Here is a 24,245-nt window from a genome sequence, read left to right as displayed (position 1 = left end):
GTCAATTCTGGTGTTTTACCTCAAATACTAAGGTCTTTCATTAAACGTGAATGATCTGTCCATCCATCTATCCTTCAAAGGTGACTAAAGCTGAGTCATAATTGGTAGAATGTACAGTGTGACACATCTATAAAGTAAAACAAACTTAGATCTACTGCTCATGTGCTTGTCCTTTAAAATGTCTTGGTGGCAGGAATTATTATTTGCTCATATGAAATAATAAGAAAGCTATTCAAAATGTTGCCACGGTGCAGGAATATGAATTCAAAATAGAACTGACACACAACCCAATTCCCTGCTAAATGTGGGCTGTTACCTATCCATCAATGACACATTTATGGTCTCTGTGTTGTACATTTTCACATATTTTATTATAAATAGTAAATAGTGCTGTATTGTACACAAAACATCCCCAGAACATATTCATTTTTACATGTTTCTAAATGAAAAATCACACAAAAGAAACACAATGGAAATGAAGATCTACTTAAGCACAGAGGAGCGATTTAACCAGACGCACAAAAGGAGACACATGAACATCACTAAATAAATAAGGAAAGGGACTGCTTTTAAGTTCTGTATGGATACTATGTTTCATGCAAAAAACAAAAAAAAGAATGGAAGTAATGGATCCACTGATTGGTTTGTGTTGTTGTTGTTTTTGGCTTAATGGCATAAAATGACGTCAGCTACGAATATTCTCAAATTAATGATGTCTCCTGATTTTTCCATGTATACAACCCAACAATAACAACATTGAACAGAGAGCAATTTTCAAGAATGTGATCAGGGACATGAGATCATTGTTAATCTACATCACTTGAGGTATACATGTATTGCACTTTCTTTGGGTTGCAGAGGCTTCACTGTGACTCCTCTCAGCTTCAGTCTATGCCTTGGAGTTAGTATGTCCCACTGTGGTCATATTTTTGTCTCCAATATCTTTTGGAGGAAGCGGGTCAGTGTTCGGGTTGTATCGCTGCAGGACATTGTGACAATTTTAGAGGAGCATGGCGGCACAGTGTCACCATCCAGGCTTTTAAAAATAGACCTTGTCACTATTTCTTGCAAAGCCACAGAGGCATTGAAGGTTAATGAAGTCCTTCTTCTCAACTTGCATTTTTCGCCACAGCGTCTGAAAGTCAAACACAAGCTCTTGAACAGATCTCCTTCCCATATTCTTCAAAGCCCTGCTTGGTCCTCGGAGCATAATGTCAGGAGCTTCGCCTTTGGTCCTTGTTTTTCCCCATCGTTACACCTCCGACTCATGTGGTTCCCTGACTTGGCATCCTTGCGGGCTGTTGCAGGTTGCTGTGTGTTCTCCATGGGATAAACGATGGAGTGAACAGCTAAGCCCCCGTGTTCAGCTTTTGTAGAGTGGCTTCAAATAATGAAAGGCACCTAAGGGGAAGAGAGCAAATTACAATGAGGGTTTATTCACTTAACACTGTAAACTGCATAGAAGCAGATTAAAAGTCCCATGAGATGATAAAAGAGTGGAGGGCAATTACATTTTCAATTACCCATGTTCAATTACAATTATATTATGATAACAGTGACCAGCAGGGTTCCCACACTTTATAAACAATGATTTTTCAACATATTTTACCAAATCTCCATGACTTAGTTCTGAACTGCTAAGATACTGTATATACAAGACCATAAGAGCACAAAAATGCGCGTGCCTTTCCAGTGTATTAGTTTACATCCAGCACGTCCAGTTCTGTCTTCTCTCTTCAGCCATTGGCCACATTTACATGGGAGCTTTAATTCCTCTTTAAAACGAAATAAAAGTTAATTAATCTTTAACCTGACCTTGTAAACACTTAATTCCTGATTTTAATGTATTTCCGAATTAGGTGGCTGGTTTATTCCGTTTTTAATTCCGAATTAAATAATTCCTCTTTCTTGTTAAAAACACTGAAATCCGCTTTAACTTAATTCCGGTTGTTTTGCACATGCATGACTTGCGGCGATAACGCGTTTGGTGATGACATAATCCAACATGGCAGCCGAGACAAGAGCTGACATAATAATAATAAGATCCAATCAGAGCCTTCCCAACCCCCAGAGCTAAAGTGGCATTATCTAAAGCCGTACAAACCAGTTTTCCATGTAAACCTCAGTATGGGAATTACTATTTCCATGTAAACACGAAGCAGAACACTTTAATTCCGAATTATTTAATTCGGAATAACTAATTCCGAATAAAAAAACATGTTTTTTGCCAGCCACGTTACATTTCTAACAGTTTGATATACCATTCCCACCACTGATGCTCCTGGGCTCGTTTCAGCCGAGTGTAAACTAACGTAACTAGAGAGTGAATTAGCGTATACATTTGTGAGATCTCGTGGTTCCCGCTCATTGATGCTACTGGTATGCAACACTTTCACTTTGAGATAACGCTTAACATCTTTGGGGTTCAATATATTTTAAACATTAAAATAAAATAGCCTATATTTCCGAAACTTTTCCAAAACAGTTAAATTATTCCATGACTTTTCAAGACTGGAAAATCGTTTTTTTTTTTTTTTTTTAAATTCCATAACTTTTCCAGAAATCTCATGACCGCCCATGTCCAATTACAATTTAATTGCATTTTTTTTTTTTTTATCCTCAGAAAGTCAATTACAATTAAACTGTCGATTACTAAATTTCTGTTACAATTAATCACAAATTACTGTGCCTGAAATAATTAACCTAATAAATGTTAACCTTCCACTTTTGTGTTAGCTTCCTGTTAGCATCTCATATGATAACGGATCCTAACTCAGCTGTAAAATACACTAAAAACAAATATCGTATTATATAATTTCTTTCCTCTCTATTGCTTACCTTGTTAGACTTTTTAACCAATGAAAATATAGGTTTTAATATTTTCAGTGAGGACATCTGAGCCTTTTTTTGTGTCAGTATGAAACACATTCTAATAGTTGTTAACTACATATGTGTAGAACTTTAGAACTGTAACATGGTTCCCAAGTTTTGCATTAAATTATCCTGTAATTGACAATTTTTATAGAATTTTTATGGCAATTAAAATTAAAAAGTCAATTATCTAAACTAACTTACAATAATTAAGATTGCGACAGCAGCATAATTTTTTCAAATTACAATTACAATAATAATTACACCATAATTGTAGTTCATTATAAATTACGCAGTTACAAATATAATTGACCCCAAAGCTGGCTATTGAGATGAAGACCCCTGGGTGACAGAAATCAACATTACACAGCAGGTGAGAGCAGGTGAGAATGTAAGCTGGGGTCCGAGGTGAAACAATAAAATTTATAAGACAGCTTTGGGAATTTTGTTCAAACATTCTTTGAACTTTGCATGGCTGGTAAAATGATCGTATATAAGACTAAGCCTGCGCCTGGATCCTTGGCACTGCTTCACTGATCAATAACAACTCTACTTCTGACCTCCTGTGGGACACATGGTTCTAATCCCAGTCTGCCAAGGGCCATATCCAACCCCTGTTAAAAAGCCTCGCTTTCCCTTGCCTTCATGCACATACACATCCATACCTGTAGACACACACACACACACACACACACACACACACACACACACACACACACACACACACACACACACACACACATTTCACCAAAGCCCCCAAAATCTGGGTCTGACTCTCTCCCAGGACTGGCTAAATTAATGACATCAAGATGTTGTCACTGATGGGCCAGTCAGCATGCGGTAGTGTAAGTCAGATCAACCCCCTCCACAACACACACACACACACACCCTGCTGTCAAACACACTTTTTGGAAGTGGCTCCTTTCCTTTGGTTGGCTATCTTTGTTACACTGGGGTCATTACATGGCTTGCTTAGCCATGCTGTGGTTTTGATGGGCGAGCTCGTCTCACAGGGTCATGAAAGGACAGTGAGTGAAAATGTGTGTGCGTGTTGGGATAAGAATCAGGCCGTGCAGATAGTTGGATGATGGTAATGTAAACAAATCTCTCCTGGGATAGTTGTGCACTAATCTGAGGCGTGATTTGAGAGGCACACTCATCAGAAGCCGCGTTTTCATTACCCTTTGGAAATGTGCAAAATCTAAATAGCGCGGTGAAAACTGGTAATGGAAACACCTTGGATTTCAATAAAACACTCAAATATCGCAATAAAGTTTTGACGCTTTCGTGAGGAGGTATTTCAGACGTTTCGATATTGAAATGTGTTGCAAGAGCGCCATGAAAACACTTTTTTGCAAATACCTGGTCACATGACCACTGCTCTACCAGTAAACATGGTGCGGTATGTGTCGACAGAAGAGGAGATCAGGACAATTCTAGCATTTAAATGATTAAAATGATGACTGCCACATTAGACGTCAAACAACAAAGGAATACGGAGTGTTAGAAGGAGGTTCTGAGCATCCATCTTCCTACCCAAAACAACGTTCAATGGAAACACGTTCGAAGCGCGATTATACTTTGTCGACATTTAGAAAAATCACTTTTATTTTGTGAAAATATGTCATGGAAACCCAGCAAGAGATCTTGTGCATTTTCATTGGACAAACTGGGAAGCCATCAGTACATCAGGAGGAGGTTCTGTACCTTGGTCTGACTGTATTGTCCATACTGGTAGGTAGGGTGGTGGTCAACGGCGTAGGCAGGTGAAGTGTAGGATGTAGGGCAGTAAGATTGGGTGCTGGGCAGAGTGGGCATACTGGTCAGGCCTGGTAGAGCCTCTAAGCGCTGGGTGCCATGGCAGCTTGGAGCCATACCTCCATTATGCTCCAGACCACCCGTTAGAGGGGACAGAGCAAAGTCACTCTGGGACTGATGTGGGACGCCACCAGGGTTCAAAAGACCCATTACCTGGAAAAAAAAAAATGAGAAGTGCCATTTTTAATTCAATGGTCAGCAAAAATTCAGCAAGTCAAAATGTCTGAGGATACTACAAATTACTGTGTGGATTAGTTTATTTAGATCCCAGTTAGCTATACTGCAAAAGCAGTGGCTATTCTTCCTGGGGTCTACATCACAGACTAAACATGACAATTGCAAAGGACAACAAACAGAAATAAATATACAAATAACTTTCACACAGAAAAGAAAATACAACCCAAATAAAACAACAATAACCAAAGCATACAAAATACAAAACTACATTAACCGAAATACACACAACATAGAAAGTAAACTAATAATTGATAAAAAAAATAAAATAAATAAAACTTTACCTGTTTGCAAAATATTCATACATTACATATCAAGATTCAGCACATAATATGTAATTTAATTATATAATAATTCTTATTCTTGAGTGAATGTTTTTTATAATAAAATATTTTGATTTTGATTCTTAAGTTCAACTACCTTAAATTATATGCTATATATATATATATATATATATATATATATATATATATATATATATATATATATATATATATATATATATATATATATATATAATTGTTATTATAGAACGCTGGGTAACCACTGTTTTGTTTTATTGCAAAAAAAAAAGGGACATATGATTGATAAACAAAGCAGGGTATTATGACTATGAAATGTAAAGATATTGTTTATTATAAAATAACGGATAATGTCCAAAGCTAAAATAAATGCTCTTCCAGAAGGCGTTCAAAAATACTTCTATCTACAGAGCAGCAGAAGTAAAACAAAGATGTGTGTCTGTTCTAGGGGTTAAATTGTGGAATAACGGTGATAGAGAAACTACAATGAGTGACACACTATGTATTTTCCGAAACAAAATGTCACAATATATTTTAGAGAGTTACAGTTGGTTTGTAGTATAAAGTATTCTTTGTTAAATGTTGTATATAAAATAAAGTATATATATATATAAAATATTATTTATAGATAACTCAAATATTCTTTGTTGAATGCTTGCATTTCTTTAGTGTGTATTATTTGAGAAAGGTAACTTGAAGAATGTTATGATTTATGTTAGGCATATAAACATTTTTGTTTGTTATATATTTTGAAATTGTGATTTGGCTATGTTTTTGTTAGACTGAAACAACCAAATAAACTGAAACTGATTACCAATTAAATATTGTTATAATTTGCATTTGTTTTATTATTTTATTAGTTTATCTTCTATTATATTGAGAATGAATTATCAGTACTAATTATTAAATAACCTATTTGTGTACCTAAACTAGAGCAGAGTCCCACGGTAAGTGTGAGTTTCTCTTTTTAATTGTTCATTCTAAAACTATGGGAATAACTTTGAGCTGCAATCTGTTAAGTGTGACACCAAATTTTGGTTGATAGCACGAACAGACTTTTTCTCATCCAACTATTGCCCCACTTTCATTTATTATTTCCACTCGTCTCTGGTGGGCTCAAGTGTTCGCTTTGCTCTTTTTGTTCACTGTCTGCAATGCATTATTACTGGATTTCCTCACGCATGTGGTTCCCATTACACTGGTTGACTAAGTAGGGAGCCAACAGTGGCTAAAAGTACTCAATCTTTTAGCACAAGGTGATTTATGCTAAAAAAAAAAAAAAAAAAAAAAAAGGATTATTATCATTATATTTATGGAAGTAAACATAAGAAATGTGTTTAATATTTATTCCCTCTGTATTTACCTAATTGTAAATTCAGATCTATTTGTGGCAGAGTGGTTCATTATCAGTTATTTACATGTTAAAGATTCATTACTTACTGGATGTGATATTCTGATTAATAAATTAATATTGCAAAAAACAATCTATTATACTGTATTGTTGAAAATATTCAAAGATTTTTGTTGGGAAAAGTTTGAAATGTTACATTTGATTGTACTTCTAGGTTGTTTCTAATAAAAAAAAATAAAATAAAAAAATAACTAAATTAGCTAAAAAAGATAAAGCAAAAAATAAAAAAAAATCCATGTGTACACTGATGAGCTGCTTTTCTGCCCTCTTTCACTTACTCTGTGTGTTTCTCCTGATGACCTAAAATTACCGTGTCCCTGTGAGGCCAGGTTAAAGAGGTCAAAGGGTACGTGGGAATGAAAAACAGAGTGTGTTTTTGTGTGCGTCGGAAACCTACCTCTCCTGCGTGTTACATGTGTAACATTGTGTGTGTGTGTGTGTGCGCGTGTGCGTATGGTGTAGGGTTGTTGTTGTGAAGTGAGGGGTGCAGGGTTATCCGTGATACATTGCGAACAGCTGCAGCAAGCTTTGCGTGAGACGTTGAAGTCGTGAAAACGTCCAAAAATCGCAGAGAAAAATGAGAAGTTGAGTTACCGCTGGAGAGAGTAAAGTAAGAAGGTGCATGAGGAGGAAACCAAATGCCTATCCATCCTGATGCTGAGCAGGGTGACAAGTTACTGGTGCAGACCCCAGATTATGAATGACACAAGGCAGGTTGCTCAATTCCGCAGGTTAAACACCGATCTACCTGTGGATTGGATGCCTAACCGGTCTATCGTGGTGAAGTGAGAACTTTAAGTCAGAATGTTTACAGTTTGATCCGACTTCATTATGTTTTTTAGTTCGGACTTCATTTTTCGGAATTACATAATTTGCAATTAAAGTATTCTGCATAGTAATTGAGGTTTACATAGAAAACACGTTCATTAACCTTTCTTCAATTCCGCTTTAATTCTGGGGTTGGGAAGGGTTCTGATTGGACGGGGGGCGTATCACGTTTGGTTGTCTGATGTCTGAATGTGTGTGTAATGTGTTCGCGTGAATTCCCGCATGTTTATGCTTTTGTTCTCATATCAATATCTTCTAAATAAATTCTTATTAAATAAATAGTGTCGGCTCGAGTCTCTCATCACCAGACAGGACCAGCATGCGCGGAACAACCGGAATTAATATAAAGAGGAATTGAACGTATACAAGATTAAGGAATTATTCAATTAATAATTTGGATTTAAGTTAAATTCAGAATGGCCATTTTTGTTCGGAATTGGGTGTTTAAATTAAATTAAATTAAAGGGGAATTAAATCTCTCATGTAAACGTGGCCATTGAGGGAAGCCAGCTGAGGTGGTTCAATCATTTACTAAAGATGCCTCCTAGACGTATCTTTAAGGAAGTGTGCTGGGCGTTTCCAGCTGAGAGGAGAACTTGAGGCCGCCTTACGATAAACAGGAGGAATTTTATAGAGGAGCTTGTGGGAAGAGGACCGTCAGGGCCTTACTGCTAAGGATCTAACCCCCACAACCACAACACAAATAGGAGACGGACAATGAACGAACAAACTGATAATTGTAGCATAAATGTTAGGGTTTGCCATACAGACACACACACACACACACACACACACACACACACACACACACACACACACACACACACACACACACAGCTGCACTTGTGTCCATAGTGAGGTGATCTCAGGTGTCTTTAGTGTGTGTAATTTACATTTGGTCTGAAAAAACACAGCAGAGTGAACTAAACCAACCAACCACAGGATCCCTACTGCAGAGCTTTTAAACTCAAACAAGCTTGAAATGTATTTATTCATCTATGCATACATGCTTTTAGTATTTATTTTAATGAATAGAAAATATATTTTTTTATTATTACAAATTCAGCGTAATTTAAATTTGAATGATAAAAATGTTTTAGTTCCAAATACAATCAAACTCAACTAACACTAATACTAACAAAACATACAATTTTATTTAATTTATCGTTCTTTTTAATGACATTTTTTTTAAAAAAAACAGAAATTTTATATTAGGAAATTAAATATAAGCAAATAATTCTTATCAACTCAAAACACACTGATGACTTTGATACAATAGAGATTAAAAAAGAAATCTTTATAAAAAAATAGTACAACATTCTAGCAATGGTTCTCAAATGGGGTATTCAAAAAAGGCTATTTTCATCCAATTTAAAGCAACAATGCTTTGTACTGGTCAGAGAATATGTTGTAAATGTTTTTCTTATAGATACGTCTTTTCTTTTTTAAACTAAAGTTTGTGTGGCACGTAAAGGCTCTGTGTCTGACCTAAGTTTTTGCACTTTCTGTTGTTAACTCAAACAGCAGCAGCTCGCGATGTTGCGTCTGTTTTGAGGTTGTTCCGGGGATTAGGTCTCAGGGGGGGTGCAAATCCTGGCCGCTTGCTTTCTTGGTGAGAAAGGATCGCTTTGGTATGCTCCAGATCAGCAGTGAGACGCCAGACAAGAAGAACCCTTCGGCCTGACCGCCGCTACTACTGCAGGACCAACCACTCGCACGAGAATATCACCCATCTAAAGTCAACCTTATCCAGATCACAACTTCATGGTGTGCTAATGTGACCATATGTGGAGTTAAGTGCAGCCCTATATCTACTGATGGATATAGAAAAGTAGAGGAGAGAGGCTTTTCTTGACAAATTTGGAATTATACAGAAAATCATTCAAGCTTTGTAGATACAGGGCAAAACTTCCATACAAAGTTCTCTAAGTGCAAAGAGGTCTTCATGTACTACAAACCATAAATGTCAAAGAATTTAATCAATTCTCCTTTCCTCTCCTCGATTAACGTCCAATCTGGAAATTAATTCTATCCCAATCTAAAAGTGAGAAAACTATTGCAGTGAAAAGCTAAACAGCTGCAATGAACACATGAATTAAAACAAATTACCCAACAAAGTGAGTCATTTGCATAAATTACACACTTTGTTAAGAGAAGATAGATTACTTCATTCCAATCAATTAAGACAGTGGAGCTTTCGCTGATTGCATTTCCAGACGGAGGAAACATTTGAGGAATGCCGTTTGGTTTGCAAGATGAGAAGTCCATTCTGTACAGAACCGCTCGCTGAGGTTAATGATGAAACCATCCATGAGGCTGCAGCACCTTTGGCCTCTTTACTGGAGTTAACATCCATTGCTGACCCTGTCGGTGTTTGAACTCACACCACAAGCATGTGCTAAATTAAAGAAGGCCGTTCCAGCCTCAAAGAGCAGGTTTGGAATCCACACCGTTCTGCAAGTGGCTTCCACAATTGTTGCTCCTGTTTTTTGAAATACTGTGGCTGAAAAGTGTGAAACTCAAAATGTGTTCATTATATAGCTATAGCGGTAGTTAGTAAGGAGCAAAATGCAAATCTGCAGCTACAGCACACATATCAAAGCACCTCATTCTAGCTTCAACCACAGTCCAGTTTCTGCCACAACAAAGCACCTCTATTTCACTCTAAACGTATACATCCTGAATCCTGTAAATAGTCCCAAACCTGCCCGAGGCAGTTTTTCTTTTTATTATCTGTATCCGACAGGAGTCTGAGATTCTCTCTCATGGGAATAGGTACCCAGCATGCACTGCATCTGTGCCTGGCCACCCTTTGTGGCGGTTAAAAGCTCGTTTTACGCCTGTTAGTCCATCTTCTTGCCTGGTAGGGAGCTACTGATGGACACTGATGACTGTGTAATCGACCATAATTATCTTTTCAGTTTTGATTTGCGTCATCATTGGACATCCATACATCCTTCTTCACGTCTGGTAATCTCTGTCTTTCCGAAGGTTGACATTTGCCACATTTTAAATTCATTAAACTGACCGTCGGAATAAACAAAAAAGGAGGAGCTACGCAGTATCTTAGACTAACAAGGTCTCATTAGTGTCACAGCAATGACACCGTCTAGGTCACACGCGTCCAACTCAAGGCCGGGGGCCAAATCCGGCCCTTTAGAGCATCCAGTTCGGCCCGTAGTAGAAATAAAAAAAGTCAGAAAAACCATGAATACTTGTGTAAATTACCAACTAATTCAGTTGTAGATATCTCCAAATCAATACAAGAATTCACACATTCTCACATTTTCCCAATGCTTACATCACATGGTAGTCATTTTTAATCTCAAATTGTTAAAATAACTAATTTACAGAAAAATGAGTCACAAGATTGATAAATTGAAAGTGAAGATTCTGCAGGGACTGATATCTGTCACTTGTTGCTTTGATAGTATTGGTGCCGTACATATTTTTATCATTTATTTATATGTCAGTGCAAACTAATGCACAATAATGATTAAATTAAGAATTTTTACGCCTAAAATCTGAGTCCCACTTAAGATAAACTGCTCCGTATTTGGCCCCTGAACTAAAATTAGTTTGACACCCCTGGTTTAGGTCAACAAGCGGAGTGTGTGTGTGTGTGTGTGTGTGTGTGTGTGTGTGTGTGTGTGTGTGTGTGTGTGTGTGCGCGCGTGTGCGCATTCCTTTCCAACACTATATCATACTTAATAGAGCAACAAAGCAACTTTACCACCTTTGATTCATGCGAGGAAGTGTTGATTTTGTTCCATAAATGCACAAAAATGTGTTCACGCCATGGATGCCTAAACCAACCTGTGGTGAGAGGCTGTTGGTGATGGCTGGGTTGACGTTGCCATGTCCAGTAGGTGCCACAAAGCTGTCCGAGTAACCAGAGAAGGAGTGTCGTCCTGAAGACAAGCAGTATGCAGAGCCTCCTTCCTGGGCGGCTGTTGATGAGCTGAGTCCAGTCTGATGCACTGAGGTGGGCGGTAGCGGCTGAGGTCGGTGCACCGTGCTGGACGGCTCAGACGCTGTGGAGAAAAGGATACAAAGCTTTAAATGAGGAAATAAACTGCCGTAGTAGTTGTTGAACTGTTGCTGTGGCAAATATCTACTTGGTTGAGGCGCTGCATAGCATTCGTGCTACGGCATAACCCAACGTGTTGAGTTGTGCCCACCTTGAGATATAGAAGTCGGTGGGTATGCGGTGTCTGACAGCTGATAGGGCTGTAGGCCAGGCATGGCAGATGGAGGAAAACCACCAGGAATGAGGTGGTTAAATGCCATCAGCTGATTGGCTCCTGCTTGTTTCCTCCATCTAGCTCTTCTGTTGCTGAACCACACCTGAGAATAAGCAACAAGCTTTCAAAGATGAGTACACACTAGATAGGATGCAATATGATCACAGGGCTGACACACAGGGACAACATTCACTCCTGCAGATAATCCACAGACAATCCAGTTAACTTTCTGTACTGTGGCACAAATTTAAAGTTCCTGGAGAAAACCATACATACAGTTCAGCCAAGGGTTTTGTTGCACTGTGCTGTTTGACAATCTACAATTATTTCACTGTTCATCCCCCTCCAAACCTAATTTGATGTCTTTCTATTTTTGGAAGTGTGTGAAAAATTGAATTTGGATGCGGCTCTGCCTCAACACATGCAGCTGAACATATGGAGCAACAGTCAAACCTCAGACATTACATCTTTGTGTGTTAAAGCAAGTGACTGGGTTTATAAAATGCCAAAGGGTTCTTCTGGTTGTAAAAACCTATAAGTATATAAATGAGGGCTCTATTTTCAGAACTGTGTACCGTGTATTCTCTTTGAGGACAGTTTGGTGAAAATTGGAAGCTGTCTCAAGCACAGTGGGAGCAGTGTGTCTGTGTCAGACTTGGGGGTAACGCATGTCTAATGGCTGTAAAGAATGTGTGACAAGATCTAAAGGCAATTTAACACTCACATGACAGAGATCCATAACAAACTGATACACTGCCACACTGTTAGGATTTGATTTCCATAACTTTGAGGCTAAAAGTATGCGTATGTGTGTCTAACCTGAACTCGTGCTTCTGTCAATTTAGCGCGCTGAGCCAGCTCTTCTCGCGTGTAGATGTCGGGGTAGTGCGTGCGTTCGAAAGCTCTCTCCAGCTCCTCCAGCTGCTCGGCTGTGAAAGTGGTCCGACTGCGCCGCTGCTTCCTCTTCAAAGGCAGGCCCGGCTCAGAGTCCACGTCAGAGCCTTCGTCGGAATGACTGGCTGTGATTGCAAAGCAAAACGAGGGTGACTTCAGCATTCTGAAGCAAAAAAACACTAAACTGAAGGAAACTTTGTAATAAACACTAAGCTGGGATACAATAGCCAGGTCTAAGATAATAGACAGGACAGCACATGGTGCAGAGCCACTTTAGATTGTATCCTCCTGCTTTCCTAAACTCCTCAGTGGCTCCTGAGGGGATCAAAAGCCAGAGGCTGCTTGAACATGGATTAAAGAGGACTAGATCCCTCTGGGGCATCTACTCCCAGGGACACTGTGTCTCTCCCTGTCTAAGCCATGCTGTGTGCTATACCGATAGGGTCCCATCGTAAGGGCCCTTTCCTGGTGCTTCCTAATCTGTTTGTTCAGTTGAGGGCAGGCGATAGAGAGGGTAACTGGGAGAAAGCTATTGGGATCCAATTCAGCAGAAGAAGACTTGAAACCAAAGACAGAGAACGGCTTTTACTTTTTGGGGGAGGTTAGCCATCTATTAAATAATGATTAGGCTCCACAAACTACCGTGACAGCCTTCCATTGTCCGCCATTACACTGGCCCAGTCCCCCATCTCTTTCTCAGTTATGCACGCACTCACAAACATGCATCTGCTGCGTCTAGGCTACAGGCTCTCCATCTGTGAATGTGGTCTATGACAATGTGTCAAATACAGATGGACACAAGGCAGAGAGGAGTGAAATCCACTCTCAAGTCCGTCACATGAAGACCTAATGATGAGGGTTCACTGCACCTTTTCCACACTCAAGATGGCAAACACCTACAATACAACACAAGATGGAAGGGACAAGGCAGGTGCAAGTAAAATAAAAAGGGTTCTCCCAAAGGCTGGACTTTTTGGCACACACTGCTCATTCTCCTTCTGCAAATCAGAATTAAAGCTTTAATTAAAAGTGCCAAGTCAGAGATGACGGGGGGAGCGCCGGGAACTCCCTCTGCCACAGGAGTCTCTGGAGCCAAGCAGGAAATGTTTGGACTGGTTGCCAGTGTGTGTCTGACCAGGCATTACACAGAGATTTGGCCTGTGGGGATACTGCCGGCACACAAGGGCCTGATGCTGAGAAGAGCTCTTTATTATACATTTGAGCCATGTTTACCATGCTGGCAGACAGACTCACCAAGGACTGGTTGAATTATCTGATAAATAGGTTTAAATCAACACTATTACTACCTCAACAAATGTTACTATAAGAATACATTTCCTATGAAAAATAAAAGTACCTAGAATTTTATTTTTTTACTTCAAGGCAGTAAAGGCATTATACTGTCTTGAAGGCAGCATAACCCTTGGGTTAGGGTAATCCTAATCCTAACCCTAACCCTAACCCTTATTTGGTAAGATGTATCTTTGAAGTACTAATAAATCAAAGTTGTACGAAAGACTAGCTCAATAAAACACACCGCAAAAACTGCTGTCTTAAAGTCGTGAGGCATAACAGGAGGAAGGAAAAAAATATGCAGTACTATTTGGAATATTTAATGAAAGAGATGGACAAAAAAAGGACAATAAATGAAGAGACCAGATTCCCGAAGGAGCTCATAAAATCCTTAGAGGAGACAGCACCCCATTGGCACAGTAACTTATGTTGCATACTGAGCTGGGGGTGGACCTCCTGCCTCTCAGTGTTTTCCCCTGCCGTTCCCTCCCTGTTTTTATTATTAGTTACTACTGAGAAAACACTCGGTCACAGACTCTCTTTTAGCGGCAAATGACAGTGTTGCCTTTGTCATCCTCTGGCCTGCTCTTTCTTTTCCCTCTTCCTCCCTCGCTCCCTGTCTTTTTTTGGAAGTGATGTGGTCGGGCTTTTGTATCTTAGCAGGGAAAAGCCTGTGGCAGGGCTCTATTGGACCGATTACCACGCTCCATCTGTAGGAGCCATCAGGGACGCCCGGGCCCACATTCAGGGGCCTGTCACCTGCCCAGCAGGGGAGTGGAGGGAGGTGGGGACTGGAGAGTAGGTTGGGGGCTGTAGAGCCAGGGGCTGAGTTGGGGAATGAAGAGTGGGAGGGAGCTAGGAGGGGGCACAAAGGGGTCCAGAGAATCGCCATCGGGGGCCACTGGGGGCCGTGGAGGCGCACAGCAGGGGAGCGTCCCTTCAGCCCCTCCCTTCATGGCCTGAGGGGCACAGGTTGGGGGAGGGGAGTTGAAAAGTTGACATGGAAAAGAGAGAAGAGGCTGAAGGCACCTGAAGAAGGGGAGTGAGCTGGCTGGTTAAGGGGTGCTGCTCTTTCTGAAAAGTGGGACCTGTCTTTTCCATCCATTCACAACATGCCCTATACTCCCTTCCTCCAAGCTCCAGCACAGCTCTAACATTTTCTGACAAGGTCTAACCGCTACTGTGGGTTGAATTTAAAGGCACGCGGATGCAGAAGCGGCTTGTTCCCACACATTCCCAGCAACAAACAACAGAAGAGGATACCAAACGCACAAAGAAAGGCCTCGACCTCCCTACTTAAACACCCAAATCAAATTTTACGCTGCAGCTAAAGCAATGGGGAGCTGAAAATACCACATCACATTTTCATGATTGGCTGTGGCGATGACAAGAATCATAATAGAATGATACAATATTATTCCTTAAGCAACAATTAAGACTTTTGAAAAATTACCCCTAACAACAGAGATTTCTGAACAAGCCAATTCAACAGGTTGGCGGTGCCTGATTAAAGACTTGTGGGTGATTTAAAATGAAAGGACACTGTGCTGCAGATCTAAATCTCAAAGTAAACCAAACCACTTATTGATCCAGAATGGAGACTGACAGGCTGTGAGGGTAAACTCCAGCAGATCACAGATGTGAACTTGTGGAACGTCCGGTTTCATTAGCTTCACCTGCAGTGGGAGCGCCTCAGACAGGGAAGAAAAAAGCAAGCGAGGGTTCCAGCTCTGAAAATAAAGACTGCTCTTGTTTGCTGCATCGAGTGCCTCGGCCTGGGCTTGTCTTGTCAAGTGTTTAACTCTCCACCCACTTCTACCAAAGATGTTGATGTGAAGAGACGTGGGCATGTGGGAACTCCACACACAAAGTTCACCATTACAAATAAAAAGTGGAGGTGGCAGAGAAAGAATCATGGGGAATGATGAACAAATGAATCGTAGGAGATAAAAAGGAACAAAGGGAAAAGCATGAAGCGCTACAGAAAGAGAAAATGAAGGGGAACATATGGGGCAGTTTATAGCCTCGCCTTGATAGGGGTTGGCTAGCATTTCCTCAAGGGGCTGTTAATAGAGAAGGTAATTGAGCTAGTGACATGTGTTTGCAATGCAAAACAAACGGCAGAAGAGACAAATGAACTAAGCTATTTGCCCAAGGAAGTTGATCTGGCCTTTTCAATGCCACGGAGCACAGTGTGAGTGGGCCACTGAATAATATAGCGGCACGCCACATAGAGCCAGAGCAAGCAGATGCACCAGAGGAAAAGAATAGTTAACTGACAGCTCATGGGCTCAGCTGGGGTTAACAGTTAAGAGAAAAAATGGATGTGAGTGGGCTGCTCACTTGACTTGCTAAAGAGCCCCCAGGAACCTGCAGCTGCCTGGGAAAAAGGGCGGGCTGGAGGGCAGATAGAGAAAAAACGTAAGGGAGATGTGATGATGTGATGGACAGAATGAAAACAAAGGGGAATAAGCACAAAAGTAAGCATTTACTAAACAATGGCCAACAATATGTTGTAGATAGATGCATCTCTGTCCGATATCACTACAGTGACATAAAAAGACGCAAATGATCCTGTGAGGCTATTGTGTGTGCCCAGTGTGTGGTGGTTATTATTTAGTCCTACTATGGTGCAGTTAGGTGACAGTTTCCTGGTGGCATTTCCACCCTCGGCGTTTGGACAAAACAACTGAACTGAACCCATGCAGAGCTGCAGCAACAGGCCAGTCAGCTGCATGCTCCGCTCAGACACTAACTAGCTACAATCTGACAACCCAAACCGGTCACCTCATTTAATAAAGTCCAAGCAACAAACACAACCTTAAAAAGCCGCGGCAGCATCCGATAAAATGAACTGATTGTTCCGTGTGACACAATGGTTATAGATTCTCAGTTGACATCTTTCCCAAACATTATGGTAACCTCCTTTTCCTGGGGCCTGATAGTTTTAACAGTCAAGTGACCCCAGGTTAGCCCCTGACCTTTCCACAGCGGCTGCACAGTGCTGCAGTGAATCTAGTTTCAGAGCCGACCACGGACCAAAAAAAAAAACAGCTCCACAGATGCTCAGACAGAGAGAGAAACCATCCTTGCATTCTGTGTCAGGTATCCATTGAACAACCAAAGTTTAGGAAAAACCTTTATTTATGAGCTTATTTTTGGATGATTTAAAGGAATTACAAATTGTAGACTTGCCACTCACTCATCATGGGATGTGTTGCTGTGGTTTTTCTACATAGAACCATTCATCAACAGAGTACCAGAGTTGTCTCCATATACCGTGCGCAGTGCTGGACGCAGTAACCCAACAAAAAGTGAGGCTAAACAAAGTTAAGTGATTGACAACGCTGTCTGGCTTTACTCAATTAACTATCCCTTTGTGCTCTTCTTTGCAGAGTCCCTTCGCCCACGACCCTTGTCTCTTTGCCTCCTTTATACTCCCCATCACAGAGTTTTGCTTTGGCTAATACTTCCAAGGAAATAGAGAGCTCTTCTTTAACTACGCCTCCTCTCCTTGACCTTCTATTGCTCATTGCCTCTTTTTCAGTCACTTCACAGTGTCTCTGGGGTTAGTTGAGAGAATGCGGAGAGTACATCAGTGCCGAGGGGCCAGCTAAGGGCAGGACCCTAGCCCATTACTTCAAAGTTGGCCCGCATTCATTAATTGTCCTTTGAATTAATATTGGAGGATCACAATGTGGGTGCCAACAGAGAAAGAGGCTTTAATGAAGCATAGAGTCTGCATTCAGTTGCAGATCAGCCAGTGTTTTTTTTTTTTCTTTCTTTGGAGAAAGGCAGCGCCTGAACAGCCATCTATCTATCTATCTATCTATCTATCTATCTATCTATCTATCTATCTATCTATCTATATTTTATTCTGTTTAGTACATTGTGTATTTCTAGAAGTCCAAACAGACGAAAGCAATATGATTAAACATGTTGATTAAGAAATGGGGGTGGGATTAAATAGGTCTTTCTTCTTCCCACTCCCTTTTGAGCAGACATATTGTTACAATTATAAGTGTACATGGATCTTATCTATTCTCTTTCTTTTTTGTTTTCTTGTCCCTGCTTGAAAAAAACAAAAACAAATACATGAAATCTATCTATCTATCTATCTATCTATCTATCTATCTATCTATCTATCTATCTATCTATCGACCTAACTATCTAACTATAAGATGTACTAAGACAGAAAAAATTTGAGAGGCCCACTTAATTTTGTTCCATTATCCAGCCTTAGAAAAATGCATATGTAGCATTTGTCAGCATTCCTCTGGTTAAACGCCACTCAAACCTTCAGTTAACAGTGGAACTTCAGGGTAATGCGTTAATATTTGTTGGCTGAAAACATATATCATGAGGGTAGAAATGAATTGGGATGAATGTGTTGCTACATCTTTCCTTTTATCTTTTCTTTCAACCTCAAATGTATCTTTTAATAAATCCTTAACCACTTTGGGGGGGAAAAAAAAAAAAAAAAAAAAAAAACATAATCTTGATTCTCTCCCAATTTCCTTTTAATCTATAAATCCATGCCATATTCACAGGGAGCCAGTAACCCAGTTTATTTACACAAACAAAGTCCTCCTCAGCTCCTTCTACAAAAGCAGCTAAATCTTTCATGTTTTGTCAGCACTTGATTCCTCCTGTCCCTTTGGCTATTTGCCTGCCTCTGGACAATAGAGGCAGGAGAATGGCAGCAGATTGTTGGAATGCACCTCATTGAAACCAATTATTACATGTTGACTGCGTTCACCATGGCAGATTTGAAAGAACTGGGCTCATTCACTTTGACACCGCAGGACTCCCTTTAAAGAAAATTTTATCCCATTGACTGTTTGTATTTCTGAGCTTTCTTTTTGCTTTCTGTTTCTTTCTGCCTTTCACTTGTGCTGCTAAAGACCATATTTGCAAGAATGGCTGCTCTTCTTTCATGACTTTGGTTATTTTAATTGGGTAAATTAGGCTAAAGTGCTAGCAGCAATAAATAGAGGAAAAGGCTATCATCAGTTCATTAAGCAGTGGGTGTAAGGAAACGTTTAGCTCTTAGAACAACATACAAATACAATGAGTTTAACAAATAGTCGGATTTTTGCTAATGTGCCTGTTGGCCAAAAACTGGACAACCATCTGCCTGACACAACAAACAGTGGAAAAATCACATTTCTAGCAAATATCCTCTTCTTGCAACTAAATGGCTGCCCAGTAGCTATATACTTTATCACACAAACCATAGCAGTCCCTTTTTCCCAGACAAATAAATCTAAATGAGTCAGCTTTGATCTAAGCACTTAAGGAAAGCCAACAATAGTTGTAGAGGAGAAAGGGGCAGAGAGCAACAGGCCCCTCTCCTCCACAACAATAGCCTCTGCAAACACCTACTTAATCAATATTTGGCCAGAGGACACTCTCTCAGTCCCCCAAACCACCCTTTTCACATTCTAATGAAGTGCTATAAAAGAGGAAAAACAACAACTACTTCCACAAGAGACACAATAATGAAAAAAAGGGGGCTGTTCTAAATGAGAAAAGGTGCTTTATGTCTGTTTGCAAGGTGTCACCATTTCATATAAATAGTTTGTTTTGGGGGGTTTATTAAAAAGATATAGCATGAAGTAATATAGAATAAATGTAAATAATTACTTTAATAAATAAAATGTTTATAGCAACTGATGTGGATGTTAAAATACAGTATATCAAAGTAAAAACCAGGAAGTATTTTTAACCTATATAGGTCAATTTATATGATTTTAATTTTGGAGCAGAATTTTTATTTTTATTTTATTTTTTAAAGTGTGAGAAATCCTTTTCCTGGTCAGTGTTGAGGAGGTTAGACGGGGAAGTGCCCTGCACGGACAGTGCATTGGATGTGCGCGCCCGAGGCAAAAAAGGAAAGGGGCGTACTCTGTCCGAGATGAAAGTGCAGAGAAATAAAAGGTTTGGATTTAATCTACTGAAGAGAGGGACTGCGCTCACTGGCCGGAGGCGTAATGCTCGCTGCGCAAAGACAAAAGGGCTTGGTGAGCGCGCCGTGCGTAAAAGTAACGGAACCCTTCAATTCTGCCTGCAGCGTGGCAGGAATTCCCCGCGGAGGAGGCCAAGTGTTGGGCATCTTTAAGGTGCTATATAATAAACGCATTGCCCTTTAAGATAAATGTCTTTAAACTAAAAAAATGAAACTATTTTTTGTATCATATTTGCACCAAAACCGCCAGTTTCTACAAGCATGTCCATCAATAATTAACTATAGACTGCCGTGCGTCTCCAACAGCAACCTTTCCTTACTGCAACACTCCTCGGTCACCAACAGGTCGTAAATCAACAGGTGTCTGCACGGAGTCCGAGCTATTCCTCGGTGTCCCTTCTCTCTACCCCGAACTGTAAAAAAAGTGAAGGAAAACCCTAAAACTGGCACTTTTGAGGAGTCTATAAACTAGGTCGCACTGGGCCTATTGGTGTCCCTGAATAATTCATCACTCATTGCGGGTTCATAATGTCCTCTCCCGGTCTTTTGTTAGCTCACTTTTCCCCCTTTCTTTCACGGGTTTGAAAGGCTCTGGCATCTTTTTGTACACCACTGAGCCGCTCACTGGAGTTTGGCTTTTGTGCGCGTCAAACTGAGGTGTGAGTCTCAATGGACTCTCCATGCTTTGTCCCCTGAAGTTCATCCTCAAGTGTCCGATTAAAGGTTTAAAAAGGTTTCTCAGGCTTGAAAGTTAGACTAATGTTTGGTTTATTAAAAGGTATTAGCTTATTTGTTAACTTCCAGGAATGTGCTTTAATTATTATTATTATTATTATTATTATTATTATTATTATTATTATTATTATTATTATTATTATTATTATTATTCGATTTGTTCAGGTGAAAACTAAAAATTGCAAACAAAAAAACACAACAACAACTTTACGCACAGACTCTTTACCTTTCCATTTCCTCTGCGCATATGCCCACAGTAAAAAGCCAAATAACAGCGGACTTACATCTGTCGCCCAATATGCCATCGATGCTGTGTTTTGTCCGCGGTTCGTTCTCCTCTATTGCCCTCTTCACCACTTCATCATCCTCGTCTTCATCTTCACCAATAGCGCCAAATTTGGAGCGCATGACGCGGCTGATGGCGCTCACTGGAAATCAGGGAAGAACAGTTTTTTGAACCATTTAAAAACTTTGTCAAGCGAATGCGTTTCAGAGCTCATTAGAATTACAAAACTGTTGACGTGTGTAGTCAAAAATGAAAGTAACAGTCTGAAACTCACCGGAAGGCACATTGTTCCTGTCACATATCCCATCTTTTAGTAGTTTGTCCCTGATTTCCCAGCTGAACATCCCTGGATTTTCTCTCTTGTATTCCTCGACCTTCTTGTCAATCTCTGGAGATGCGGTTTGCTAAGAGCGAAGACAAGAAGACGTCTTTATGCACTTTACATCTGGACAACTTTAAGCTTCTAAAATGAATCGAAGGACGTTGCCTCTGGAAAAGAACAATCGAATTAAAAGCCGGAGTTTTTTTTCTTTAATGAGAATAATATTTATTTATTCAACAATTAATTGTTGCCACCTTTTAAAACTTCTTACCCAACTTCCAGTGAAATGTTTAAGGTTAAATGGAAAACTTGGGCAAGAAGTATTAAAGGACTTAAAAACTAATAGCATCAAAAAAAAAAAAAAAAAAAGTTCTTTGTATTATTATTTTTCAAAAATAATGTGCAAAAAAATCTTTAAATTGATGCATTTAATTTTACAACATTAACTTCATTTAATGAGGACTTTATTACAGTGATTTTTTTTTTGGATCCTATTTTTTACATTTTATTACAAAACTTTTTATTTTGGTGAATATGAAATTAATAATTTACCGGTTTTTTTTTTTTTTTTTTTTTTTAAACTGGAGCGTTTTTTTTTTGTTTTGTTTTTGTTTTTTTTAACTTGAACTGCATTGGGACAGAACTGAGCTTCAATTCCTATTAATTTCCAGCACACTTCTAGTTGTTTAAATGTAACATTAGGGCATATACGTAGGTAGTAAACTGTATATTATTTCGCTTGTATAATTATTTACAAGCCTCTAAATGTTCTACAAGAGATGTGCGTGTGCAAGTGTGCAAAATAGCTTCTTTTTAACATTTTATTTAGTGGAGAGAGGAAAAAAAAACAATCATGATGGATACTTTTTTGATTATTGGTGTTTTTTTTTTTTTTGTTTTTTTAAATATATTATCATTATTGATATTATTTTATTTTATTAACCGTTTCGTTTGCACACAGCTGTGAGCCCATTCCTTACCTTTGGTTTGCTGCCTCCAATGGCCCCGGGCCTGATAGAGCCCGTCTCCTGATACCGACACAGGATCTTGGACACGCAGCCGTGCGACACGCGCAGCTGTCGGGAGATGACGCACGGTCGAATGCCGTGATGGGCCATCTCAACGATTTTATGGCGGATATGGTTAGGGAGAGGTCGGCCGTTGATGAAGACTCCTCCGAGCTGGTTGACCCGGCCCTGACCTAACGGAGTGGACACTGCACAGTGGAGTAGAACATCACTTTCAAACTTGTGAAGCATTGTAAAAAGTAAATAAATAAAAAACAGAGTACGGTAAAAAACACAATAGCTGACAGACTGTTATATTGCAAAGTACAATAAATACCTTTGGCTTCGAATAATATATTATTATTAGACTTTGTTGCTGTTCTTATGATTATTTATGCACTCTTGTTTTATTATTCTATTGTGTTGCACCTGTACTTTTACCACAACTCTGTACAGCACTTTGTGATTTTATCTGCAAAAAGCGCTTCATAAATAAACTACTTACTTACTTACTTACTTACTTACTTACTTACTTACTTACTTGTTTTGGAATTTCTAAATTTCCTTTGAGTTAAATTATGTACAATCTTACCCTTAGCCCTAATTTTACGTTACATATTATTCGTGTACTCATATGTAATACATAATTGATTAATAACAATGATAACAATTTCGATGTCTAAAAATTCACAATATCCTATACAACTTTTTTTTATATTAAGGTGATTTATTCAAAAGGTCCCCACAAACTACAGTCAAAAATTAATAACGTTTTCCACTATATAACTATCTACCTACATTTTTTTTAAACTAAATATAAGGAAATGTCCTTGTATTATTTATGAGCTACAAAAAAAAAAAAAAAAAAAAAAAAAAAGGAATTTAAAGCTTTTATGTTATTACAAAAGTTTCGTGAGATTAGTTATTTTTCATTCATGTAATATTTATTTCTTTATTATAGTATTTTCTGTTTTTTGTTTTTTTTTTTCCCTGATTTGCACCTCTACTTACACTGTGTTGGGCTGATTTGTTGTTGTTTGTAATTTTTGTGTGTAATTATTATTATTTTTCAATCTGACTCTGGGACATACACAATAATTATTAACTTGTTCATTATGATCAGAATAGAGTATTCAATTCAGCCGCGCTTGGTAGATTTGTAGAATTATAAGGCACATATGTCAGAATCTGGGATGAAAAACAAAAGTAAAACGTCTTCAAGCATAAAAAAGTGGGCTTTTGGCTTCTACGGAGAAACCCTGACATATTTGATAACTTTGTGGAGGTGTTTTTGGGTCATAAATGTGCAGGTCCGTACCTTCCAGAGAGTAGCCTCCCCGCGGGTAGTTCTGATGGGGTGATGGTCTCATCATCCTCGGTAAACCTCCTGCCAGTGCTGTCATGGTTCCTGACACGTTGTCAGGTACAGCTTCAAACAACCTTGCTTTTCACTTGTTGCTCTCGCGCCCCACAGAGTTGTGTTAGCTTGTCTAAGTTTGGTTTGACAAAAAACTAGCCTAGTTTGTTGTTGTTTTTATCCGCTAAAGCCTGTTGTTGTTGTTGTTGTTGTTGTCCTCGGAGTCGTGTCCTGAACTCAGGGTGAGGTTAAACCACTGTTAGGAATGGTGGCAGCAGTCGTTAGCCGTGCGGAAGATGCTCTGACACAGACGGATGGTAGTCAAACAATATATCCACCATTGTCGTCGCTAGTGGGCAGGAGGAGCGTTCTGATTGGTCACCCTCCCATCCCGCCACCAATCAGTGACCTCACGAGGTCAGCTTGTCCTGTCACAAGCCTCCAAACTGTTCACAATGACGGAAAACTTTAACGTTTAAAAACAACAAACTATACAAACTTTGTTTTCACTCCTCCTCGTCGTCACTAAAACGTAAAGTGCTGCTTATTTCTGAACTAAAACTGCTGCGTACAGAGTTAATACACTCGAATGAGGAAAATTATATATAAAAGTATATCACGTAACAATAATATGACGTTTGTTGTGCGACCGGAACCTATTTGATTTCACACAGA

The 24,245-nt window shown here is 39.4% G+C and overlaps 1 protein-coding gene across 1 annotated transcript; it reads right to left on the bottom strand.

Moving 5' to 3' along the window:
- Window positions 1-520: 520 nt before the first annotated feature.
- pax3a (paired box 3a) lies at window positions 521-24,003 on the bottom strand. Its single transcript, XM_028473045.1, has 9 exons — window positions 23,532-24,003; window positions 22,187-22,422; window positions 21,159-21,288; window positions 20,883-21,026; window positions 12,528-12,727; window positions 11,646-11,811; window positions 11,281-11,498; window positions 4,579-4,842; window positions 521-1,401 (listed from the first exon to the last, which is right to left on the bottom strand). Exons 1-9 carry the CDS (start codon window positions 23,614-23,616, stop codon window positions 1,384-1,386), a joined length of 1,461 nt encoding a protein of 486 aa, XP_028328846.1. The 5' UTR covers window positions 23,617-24,003; the 3' UTR covers window positions 521-1,383.
- Between the last annotated feature and the right edge of the window lie 242 nt (window positions 24,004-24,245).

The sequence above is a fragment of the Gouania willdenowi genome, chromosome 17 (genome assembly GCF_900634775.1).
Source record: "Gouania willdenowi chromosome 17, fGouWil2.1, whole genome shotgun sequence".
Classification (NCBI taxonomy): Eukaryota; Metazoa; Chordata; class Actinopteri; order Blenniiformes; family Gobiesocidae; genus Gouania; species Gouania willdenowi.
This window is presented reverse-complemented; position numbering and strand designations above follow the sequence as displayed.